Source organism: Lygodium microphyllum, chromosome 11, assembly GCF_053477565.2.
Source record: "Lygodium microphyllum isolate KBCC chromosome 11, Lygodium_microphyllum_v1.1.10, whole genome shotgun sequence".
NCBI lineage: Eukaryota > Viridiplantae > Streptophyta > Polypodiopsida > Schizaeales > Lygodiaceae > Lygodium > Lygodium microphyllum.
The window spans coordinates 76,716,814-76,728,544 of record NC_141145.1 but is presented as its reverse complement, the minus strand read 5'-3'; the positions used below and the strand labels follow the sequence as shown (position 1 = coordinate 76,728,544).

The window sequence follows — 11,731 nt, the reverse complement described above, 5'->3', positions numbered from 1 at the left end:
GATTTGTAATGGAAGGGTGAATTGAGCTGCGCTATTTGCAAGATGTAGCCCATGCCCTTTCTAGTGACGACAACGTAATCTTAGAGGGTGCTGTACTTGACAAGACATATTACATCCACATTTAGAACCAAGATTAGAGGGTGGTGCTAGACTTGACAAGACACAATAAATCCACATAATGGATCCTCACTATCCTACCAGGGCTCAGTCAGTGAGTTGCCAAAACCCAAGAGCAATCAAGTGAGTATAGTTCTCATACTGCATCCAAGGTACCCACTTCAAACCATACACAACAAGGCCTGATCAAAACAACGTACCTTGCTCTCTAACCCATTTTAAACAAAGCTTGGAGGTTGTGGCATTATTAGACCTCTTCATGCAAATCACCTTTTTTCCAAAACACCGACTTATCATCAGATTGATACACGTGCCAATCAAAATGCACCACTAATCCACTGGCACTGTATATAGTAGACATGCATGAAGTGGTTGCAAATATTCCATCACAGGCAATCTCAAGTTGCTACCTGTATCCTTTGACAAAAAGGCCTTGCTTTGTAAATATCAATGCCACCATCTAATTTGCATTTGAGCTTATAGATCCACTTTGAGACCATGGTACACTTGCCTACAGGCGTGTCACATAACTCCCATGTGCCATTCTTACTAATAGAATTCCGACTCCCCGGCTGCCATCCAATGATCATTGTAAGCATCCCTAAAACAAATGTGTTCTTTATTGCACGTTATAGCAACAAGTACATGTGCAAGAACATATTTGGAGGTTTTATACTGTGACAGGACTAAATCCAGAAATTCTGGAGAACTATAGCTCATATTTAACATGGTTATTAGTTAGTTCCATTCATTAAAGGGGGAGTGTTACAATTCACAAGGTAGGCAAAGTTGTACCGTTTATATTCAGATCCAGTAATACTGCAGTGATATAGCTCATATTTTACATAATTATTAGCTAGTTCCATTCATTATCGTAATAACATGAAGCTTGTGAGACAACCGAGACTGCAATCTATAGTATGGGAAACCAACCATCGAACTTCTCGAACGTTTTAATTAATCCTTTAATTTCTTTACAACATATTGCAGATGAAACAATGTTTAAACTCTTCAGGACATGATGGATCTTGCTTATGGAATCATGACTATATTACAAGCATCACAAAACTGGTGATGAAAAGAATATAAAATACAAGCATCCAACTTAAACCGAGAATTGTTCAGATCCTTGTCTTATATTGATAATAAGATGGGTGAGCTCCGGAAATGTAGCAGTAAGTAGAGTCTCCAATATGCTATAGACTAACTGTTTTAAGAAAGCTGACGACTGTAACAATCCAAAAGCAGCATGTCAACTTGCAGTATAGTTTGCATGCATAAACTGGTGCCTTGATGTGTGTGTGTGCACGTGCAAGTACATGTGCACATGAGAGAGAGAGAGAGAATATACCTGAAGAAAATAGTAAAGATCCTTTGCACACTTTGTATACTGTTTCTTGCCAACCAGACTGACCAAAGGGACTGGGGCACCCTCTGTAGCACAACAAACTAGATCGATAGTTACATCAAGGTAGCCATTAAATACTCAATGTTAACATCGAAATCACATAGCCACGTTGCTACAACCTTAGTCTCCACAATCGTCATTTTATTAACTTAGTGTTTGTTATTGGACCAATTTGGATCTCCTGTCTCACCTGTTGTTCTTTCTATGGCTTATTACAATTTGGCATCAATTAGATTGAACATGAGTAGGTCGTATGTAAAATTCAAACACTAATTTCACTACTTTGGGGACTAACTTTATGGCACTGCCCAGAATTGAATTCTCAGCCTCAATTAGACAAAGGGCACCCATACATACTGCAGACAACAAGATCCCTCAATACACAGCTGCTGTGAATGATGACAGACAGCAGAGGAACAGCATTACAGCACCCCAAAATTGTGCACATGTTTTATCTATCTGGCCTAAAACCAGAGAGCATAGAGACAATATGTACAAAACAGCCACTTGAGAACCTACACAAAACAATCACAGACCCCTAGAAAAGGTCATGGAAGCAAGCCTAAAATTTCCCCATGCAATTACTAGAATAAAATTGTGAAGACATGCTAGGGTTTGCAGAGAAAACACAGTGTGTGTGAAAATGACTGACACAGTGGAGCTCAAACAAGAACACACAAAATGCAAACACAGAAGAAGAAACTGAAGAATGAGCGAGTGCTAATCGATCAATGAAAGGATGAGATACTGTGAGAGTGCGCAACCAAAGAAGGACCATGAACACAGTGAGGATGGAAAAGAGAGACATCAGGAAGAAGGAAGAAATCTGCACTGACTGAAAATGAATGCTGAATACAAAGGGAGGACTGACCACTCCCTGCACGCAACCCACGGCGTCACTGAGGGAACCAGATCAGGCTGATGAAGATGGCAGCACCAAAGTCGGAGAGTGTTGGAGATGAAGTGTGACCTGCAGAAGAACGTGCAGGCCAAGTGGGGGGTAGCTGATGAAAGATGACAGCACCAAAGTCAGAGAGTGTTGGAGACGAAGTGTGCACAACCTGCAAAAGAATGTGTCAGCCAAGTGGGGGTAGCTGCTATAAATAGCAAGGAACCACCAAATCTAGCCGACTGCTGAAATAGGCCAAAAATATGGCTGACCTGCTGCTAAAATGCCTACTGCCGCAATAAATGCAATCCAACTGCAGAGTAAAATGGGGAAAATGATGACACAACATCTTTGGCAGTCGTGAAGCAAGCAAACTCTCGCAAGGAGTGTAAACCAATTGACAAACTGAGGAAATGCACAAGAAATGTGCCTAAAACAAAAGAAATGCACACTAAAATGCTAGAGCTCCCATGTCTCTCTTAGACTCTGACATGAGCTCACAACCAGGAGATGACAAACTGACATGACTAAAATAGGTAGGCTAACACCCCCTCTCAGATCCTAGGAGTGTTTGAAGACACAACAACCTCATGTGATGAAGCATAGAAGCCTTGGCAAAGGCTTCATGAAGAGATATGTTGCATTGTCCTCTGTGGGATAGTAGGCCACCACCAACTCGAAATCCAAGATCTGCTCTCGAACATAGTGGTCTTGAACCTCGACATGCTTCATGCAAGCATGAAACACTATGTTCTTCACTACAGCGAGGGCACTCTAGTTGTCCACGCGTAGTTCTACAGGTCCTATCTATGGAAAGCTGATCTCCGCCAACATACGATGGAGCCAAACTGCTTCCATGGCTATAAAATGCACGATACTCAAACCTCTGTAGAAGAAAGGGCCACAGTAGACTGCTTCTTATTGCTCCAAGAGATAGCTCTCGACCCAAGGGAGAAGGCATAACTTGTAGTGGACTGTCTCCAATCCACATCACCTACCGAATCCAAGTCACTCCATCCAGAAAGAGTGACCCCTCTCCCTCCATACATGATCCCATGGGAGCACGTCCCTTGTAGATAGTGCAGAATGCGCAAAGCCGCTTTCCAACGAGCTTGAGTAGGAGCCTTCATAAAAGAAGACACCAAAGCCACCACAAAAGAGATGTCACCCGAGTGTGGATCAACTAGATCAAAGAGCCAACAAGCCACCTGTAGCGGGTAGCATCAAGAAGGGGATCGCCTACTACCAACAACTTGGACTCCATGTCCATGGGGCATGCAATAGACCAACACACAACCATACCAAACTTCGAAAGTAACTCGAAAACGTATATCTATTGGGAAGTAAAGATGCCCTATGCCATTTGATAGATCTCCAAACCAAGAAAGAAGTGTAGGATCCCAAGATCCCTCATGTCAAACTCCTATCGCAATATATCCCGAGTCTGATCAACATCTTCTGAGGCACTGCCTGTGATAATGAGGTCATCAACATACAAAATGACCATCACACACCTATCACCCTCAACCCTGTAATAAAGGTTGGGGTCATGATCGGAACAATGGAAGCCACTCTTCAAAAAGAATCAATTGGGTGGAAGGGAAGAAGGTGAGGGAGAAGAGGAAAGAGGAGTCAGAACAAGGGGTGTTGAGGGGTAATCTGAAAGGAAGGAGAAGGGCTAATGATGGGAGGGGATAGATCAATGACGAAGAACCACTTGTAACAAAAGAACCATCAATCGGATCTTTAGAGGCCACAGCCTCATCGAAGATCACATCCCAACTCACCTCGGATCTTTCCAGTCTTCAGGTCATAGAGTCGATAGCCCTTCTAGTTGTACTATAACCAACAAAGATAAGCTTCTTCGACTTGGGGTCGAGTTTGCTCCCTCTTTTCTTTTTGTCCACATGGACATGTGCCTTGCACCCAAAGATGCAACACTACAAAACTGAAGGCTTCTTCCCAAAGCAAGCTTGGTAGGAAGTCATATCCTGCAAAACTGAAGGCTTCTTCCCAAAAAAAAGCCTAGTAGGAAGTCATATCCTGCAATGCTGAAGTAGGGGACCTATTGCGGATATGTACCACAGTAACCACTACCTCATCCCATAAGGAATGAAAAAGACTCCTATGCTCCAACATCGATCAAGCCATTTCAAGCATGGTCTGATTGGCACTCTCCACCACACCATTTTTTGATGGCATGTTTGAATGGGGGTACTCCACTCGAATAATGTGGTCCTTGCAAAGCTGAGAAAATAGATTAGAATAAAACTCACCGCCATAGTTTGCTCGAACACCGCGAACTTTGAAAGAGGTTTGTGTCTCCGCAAATACCTTCCACTCACAGAAGTCAAAGTACGCCTCGCTCTTATACTCCAAGAAATAGGACCACACATAACGACTAAGGTCATCAACAATCAGCATAAGGTAACATGGCCTTCCCAAGGGAGGCCATGCCCACAAGTCCACAGAGGTTGGTCTATACCAACCCAAGAGATATAGAAGCTCTCCGACTGGCAACCTGTGGATGAGGCTGCCTATGCTACTTACCCCTCAAGCAGCTAGGGCAAAGAGTGTGAACGAGAGGGGAATCCAGAAGTCCCTCCACCATCTGCTTTTGAGAAGCCTCTCGAATAGTATCAAAGTTCAAATGCCCATATCAAGCATGCCAAAGCAATCCAAGCTCGTGGGAAGACCGTGCAGCAAGGACTATGAGTTATAAAGTCCACCCTCCTATGTATCTATCCATAGAGCAGCTCTTGAAGATGCATCCTCCACTATGACTACATCATGGGTAAAGATGACTCGGGTACCTAGCTATGTAAAGATCGTAAACAAACAAGAGATTAAAGCCCAAATCTGGTACATAGAGAACTTTGGTCGAAACAAAAGGCCTCCTCCATGCACAGGGACTGAAGAGTTGTCACCAATGGTGACTAATCCCCCTTTGGATCTCATGTCCTAAAGCCAATCCTGGCAATAAGTCATGTGGAAAGAGGCCCCACTATCCACGATCCAAGACTTCTCCTCAAAAGAAGAAGCAAGTGTCACATCCTCCACTGCAAACAAGTATACGAAGACAAACTCAGTGGTACTGGGTGTGGCCTTTGAATCCTTGGACCCCTCCTTGGGCTTCAAATGGGGATGCTTCTGCTAGCACTTCTTAGGACGAGTGCCCTCGCCACAATGGGGGCACTTAGGCTTCTTCTTGGAATCATCTTTCTTGTCCTCCTGTTTCTTAGCATGGAGCTTCTCCTTCTTCGCTCCTCCCACCAAACCTGCAATAAAAGCCTCTGTGAAGCTAGATCCATGGGTACCTATATCTCTAAATCACTCATCATGCTCCAAAACTAGCAGAGCAAGATCCTCCCAAAGAAGTGTATCTCGGATCCTCAAAGTAAAAAGATTGGTGTAGGATACATCAAACTTTGGAGACGGCAACTGAGTCAATAGAATCACGACCACATCCTTGGAAGATATAGTCTGTCTGAGAGATTCAAGGTCATCTCTCATGTCCTCCAATTTGTCAATGTGGTCCGTCATGGAAAGAGAATCATTGACACTCAGCATCTGAAGTTTCTTCTCAAGGGATATGCGGTGAGCAAACGCCTTCTAATGCTAGAGAGATACAAGCTTCTTCCAAACCTCTGCAACAGTCTTCAATCTGTGCACATGCACTAAGACAAAATCTTGTAAGCTCATAAAAAGAAAGGATCTAGCTTGAGAGTTGAGCTAATCCCATAAGGCAACACAATCCATCGTTGAGCCAACAACGGGATCCTCCACGGACAAGATACGAGATAAGAAACAAACTCCCAAAGGTCAAAGGAGTGGAGAATACACTCCACCTTACATGACTAAAAAGAATAGTTGGAACATCCAATACCATGGTCTTCCAATCCTCCAATACCTGCACAAAGGGTGCCATCGGAGACATCTTAAGACCATGATGTTGAGTTTTCTAAGAAACATCAAGGGCAGAAAGAGAAGAAACCTCCCGTACAAACGGGCTTGGGACCTCCGTTCTTGTCGATCTTCACGCGAACTCGCATGATAATCTCTCCATCTCTCATAGGAATGATGAGAGACCTCATCCTTTGAGTCATCAAAGCCGAAAAACTGGTGGAGAAATCTTCAAGAACCTATAATCACCCAGAAAAGCTGCATTTGGCTGTCAACAACACGAAAATAGGAGGAAATCAGCTACAATCAGTGTATAGATGTGCCGCTTGGGGTAAATATGTTGTTGCCTGCTGCAAAAGACTGTCGCCAAGAAAAAACTTGGTGCCTAGAGGAGAAAACCTGCGTTTGCAACCAAAAAGCTATCGACTGATGTAAAAAACCAGTTGCCTACAATCAAAAGACTGTCACCAAGGCTGAAAGTTGGTCATCTCAAGCAGAGGAGGGTGCTTGTGCAGCAAACGCAACGATATGACCTGTGTTTTGAGGGTTGCGTGGTTACCTCTTCAAGTGGGGGCTCAACTCTATCACACTTTACGCAATGGTACCATGTGAGTGCGCAATGGAAGCATAGTTGCCAAAAACCCATTTCATAAGGTTAGAAAACTCGTTTCATACCTAGGCATTTCATAAACGTATGAAACACCTCTTTTAAACTTTCATAAATGCCTTACTCTAAATGTCTTGTGACTTTTGTAATCGTTGTTAATCATGGATTTACTTAACACGTTGACATGAATATTGGCATCAATTGCCAAAGTTTCGCTTTGATTTTTAATCCATGGTAATTGCATATATTGATTGCTCCTTTTCCAGCTAAAGTTGATATTGGCCATGGATAGAGGATCATGATGCATGCAAATATTGATGCTATGTCAAATGTTCATTTGCATTGTATAGAACAATGAATAATCTGTGTTTTCTACGTCACACAAGTCATAGTGTATACATACATACATACATATATGTGTATATTGTTTTATATCTCAAATGGAACCCATTCAACATTCTACAAAACTCGTATGAAACCTATGAAACCCATTTCATGCCTCCCGTTTCAGAAACCCTTGGCAACTATGAATGGAAGAAGGAACACAAACATAGTGATGAGGAAAGAGAGATAGCAGGAAGAAGGAAGAAATCTGCACTGAATGAAAATGAATGCTGAATACAAAGGAGGGCTCATGAAAAGTGGCTGAACATAGTGACAAGGAAAGAGAGAGATCAGGCTGATGAAGATGGTAGCACCGAAGTCGAACTGTGTCAGAGACGAAGTGTGCACAACCTGCAAAAGAATGTGTAGGCCAAGTAGGAGGTGGCTGCTATAAATAGCAAGGAACCACCAAATCTGGCTGGCTACTGAAATAGGCCAAAAATATGGCCGACCTACTGCTAAAATGCCTGCAGCTGCAATAAATGCAGCCCAACTGCACAGTAAAATGGGGAAAATGATGACACAGCATCCTCGGAATCGTGGAGCAAACAAACATTTGCAAGGAGTGTAAACCAATTGAAAAATGGAGGAAATTCACAACCAATGTGCCTAAAATGCTAGAAATGCACACTAAAATGCCAGAGCTCTCATGTCTCCATCAGACTCTAACAAAAGCCCACAACCAAGAGATGACAAATTGACACGACTAAAATAGGTAGGCTAACAGATACAACTGAAGGGTGCTTAAGGAGCGGAGGCAGTGCAACAACCACTCTGTTTCATGGGAGTAGGAAGATGAAGTCAGAGAGTGGCATCCTCAAGACACTGATCCATAGTGCAGCAGTCCAATGTTGATGTAGAAAGGAGCTCGATGTGTGAACCAGCAACAAAAACACAGCTGTGGGCATACCTGTAGCAGCAGAGTTGAAACCACAAGTAGCAGGGTAGCACAACCAGCAGCAAAGTGGCTCACAGCCAGGAGCAGTGTGACTCAGCCACAAGTAGGCAACACCAGCAGCAGTATGGGCAGCTTAGCCAGGAGCACAGTGGTACCAGCAGCAGCCATGCAGAGTAGCAATCTACAGCTGGACAGCCGTGTGAAGGGCTGGAGTTGCCAGCAGTACTCATTCCAAGGGAGAAAGGGCAGCATACTGATGGAGCTGACACAAGGGTGTGGGAATGATGAAGATGATGACAGTGAAGGTGGTGGAGAGGTGGCATGAGATATTGGAATTAGGGATAAAGAATGGATACCCACATATCCTTTTATGGGAGATATTTGGGCATTTGTCCCATTGTCACAAATAGAATGCTTTTTTCATCAATAAATATTTTGGGGCTGTTTTTCTGGAGTTAAATGTTTGAATATTTTCTCTTAATTGAGAGCTTTAATTTTAATTGCCAATGTGGTAGTGTCAAGAGATGTCTAAAGCTTAGCCTTCAAAGGGGAAGCCTCCATGCTAATGAAGATGCAGGACTCAACAAAGAGAGAACATGGAGAGAAACGGTCAACAAACCATGTCTCTAGCCCAATCAAGACTAGTAGTTACCTATGATGTTAGTCCTTAATTGAAATACAAGCCCAACATATAAGTACTAGAATAAACCAAAACCTACATACTAGTGCTTCATATAAAGATGCTTTGGTGCTCAAGTAGGAAATGCAAATCTAAGCTAAGAGAGTAAATTGTAGCCGAAGCAAACAAAGAGAAGGTTCTAAAGGTATTTAGCCTATGGCGCCAACTCGATTAGCCTAAAGAGCTAAGAATAAGGGAAGTGCTAGACTAGCCAGAGGAGAATTAGTCTATGGTCTCAACTAGCCTAAAGAGCTAAGAAACTAGCCTAAGGATGCACTAGCCTAACCAACCCTAAAGGACCTAAAAGAATCTAGCCTAAGGATAGGACCAACATCGTGCATGTCTTTCAGCCTGCCTCTACAAGGGAAATCATGACCGGGCGGGGCGGAATCGGGCTTTTGTACCAACTATAGACACATCATGAGTCCCCATGGGCATGATTAAATGACGATAAGTGAAGTCCCAACCCACATGGTCCACAAGACCAATCAGCCATATCTTTAATTAGTCTATGGTCTCAACTAGCCTAAAGGGCTAAGAAACTAGCCTAAGGATACACTAGCCTAACCAACCCTATAGGACCTAGAAGAATCTAGCCTAAGGATAGGACAAACATCGTGCATGTCCTTCAGCCCGCATCTCTACAAGGGAAATCTGAACAGTGGTGGGGCGGGATGGGGCTTTTGTACCAATTATAGACACATCATGGGTGCCCATGGGCATGATTAGATGACAATAAGTGAAGTCCAATCCATATGGTCAACAAGATCAATCGACCATACCTTTAATTGTCCTGAAAGGTGCTGATTAAGGGGCCCATCTATAAGCCACATTACCAACTAGTTATCATTGGGTCATTTGGGCACCAAGAGGGGTAGGAAGAGGGGGAGCAAGTGCAGAAGCAAGAACACCTCTCTGCTACGTAAGGAAAGTATCATCTGCATATCTGATATAGGGACAAGGTATATGAGGGTTACCTCGGGTGTTGGAATGACGCTCCTCGTCCAGTGTCCCGAGTGCTAACAAGAAGTGTGATAACTATCCTTTTTAGCTATAGTCTACCACATTGGTCTAGTATTTGTGGTTCCCCCTAATGAAGGAAGGCCATAAAAGCACAGCTGAAAGTGCTTAACAAGATCAGCCGAGCATACAAACAACGGAGCGAGGAAAGCATCATCCGGAAACTCAAGCAACAAGGAGCACACCAAAGCCAACAATTCCTGAGCAGCAAGTGCTGTCATCTAAGCAAAGCATGGTGAATCCCATATTGTCTTGAAACCCTCTGTACATTTTGAATCAATTGTCCAAATGAGGCACTGCCTGCACATGGAAAGTCAAGTAAAAACTTGTCACAAAGTTGTCCCATGTAACAATTGAAAATTTCATGGTTCAAAAAGGACTTAAAGCGCAAAGGAAGCCTACCCAAGAACTATGCAAAGGGGTGAATGGGCTATCTAAGCATGTCAAACTGCAAAGGAAAGTGATCAAATAGAGCCTATTGTTGCAACACCTTTGCCTCCAAAAGCTCCAATAAGAAAGCATCATCCTACATAACATATATACAATCCAAGCGACTCCATATTGCAATATGCTGAGCTGAATGAATGTAAATCCCAAAACTGATGGACATTTACAGAGCCAATACCAAAGATCTTGTTTGAGAACTGCCAATGCAAAATCATCCCAAGCATGACCTTCTGTTGCATTCATCACTAAGTGCTGAGAGATAGACTGCGAAGGATCAACACACATTGAAGTCACCCATCAGTGAACCCAGTCTACACAGACTTACTTTCAAACGATCCCATAAGTCGCACCAATGCAAGGCATCATCAAGTAGACCCCAACCAGCAATACAACTTCACCGTTGAACATAATTTCAATCACTAAAAAATAGCCAAATACATCATTTTTTACAGGAACCAGCAGAAATCTTTTATGATGAACAACCATGAGGACTTCAAAGTAATGCATTGCAATGCCCCTAGCATAAAACAATCTAAACCCATGGCTTTCAACAATTCCACCTACTTCACTATGACTATTATGCTCACTAGCACATAACATATTCCATTTATTCTCATGCAAGACATAGATGTGTCATGTTGTTTGCTGCGAGAGCAAACCCCACAAGCTTCCCAACTAACAACCTTCATATACTAGTAAAAAGAAAATCAATTTTGAGGCTGATCCTCCCTCGATTAACTTTTTCTACCAATACCTCAAGCACCCCACCAATAAAAAAAGGCAGCCCCCACTGCTAAGGCATTCTGCTCATGACAGTCAGACTTAGAGAATGAGGCCTTGTCCTCATTTTTAGAAGCTGAGCATGGGTACTGATGATCCCAAGGAGTTCACAGTATAGCACTGACCATCTTTTAGCACATCACACTTGGATGTCTAGTGACCATCAGCATTGTACATTGTTTTGTCTCATAGGTCAATTTTGGCCTCAAAAGTCGTAAATCTCTCTCTCTCTCTTTTTTTTCATAAAAGGTAATTGTATTAATTACGAAAAAAATACAAGATTACTTGATTACAAGATACATGACGACAATCCAAGCCATCATGTGAAGAGGTGCTAAGTACTACAGGTTACAATGTCATGGCAAGGATGCGGAGGAAATTGCCATATGCCAAGGACGGAAGTCCTCCGTAGAGAGCACATCAGAACGATGGAGAAGAGCTAACTGCCAATACAAGAGGCCCTTAAGCCTCACAATATGCTGCTGAACATTATGGGCGGAGTCAAACAGAAAAGCATTCCGAATGGTCCAGTTATGCCAACAGCCCCAGTATCGAAGAAAGTGATACATGAGCTTCATATGTGGCTATGCGGGAGTAGG

General features: G+C 43.0%; 1 protein-coding gene across 6 annotated transcripts in view; it reads right to left on the bottom strand.

Moving 5' to 3' along the window:
* Window positions 1-232: 232 nt before the first annotated feature.
* Window positions 233-11,731, bottom strand: part of LOC148028984 (uncharacterized) — a 161,507-nt gene continuing 150,008 nt past the window's right edge. Inside the window, exons 14-16 of one of the 6 annotated variants that reach the window (XR_015692358.1) lie at window positions 10,531-10,616; window positions 1,469-1,551; window positions 1,329-1,345 (exon numbers count right to left, since the gene is read on the bottom strand). Coding sequence is in view for 5 of the 6 variants with exons in the window: in XM_087687772.1 (XP_087543898.1) it covers window positions 516-689; window positions 1,469-1,566 (272 nt within the window). In the remaining variant the exon portion in view is untranslated. Of the gene's footprint in view, window positions 690-1,043; window positions 1,346-1,468; window positions 1,567-10,530; window positions 10,617-11,731 lie in introns of those variants that run through there. The other 5 variants (XM_087687772.1, XM_087687776.1, XM_087687773.1 and 2 more) reach the window with 5 other exon arrangements.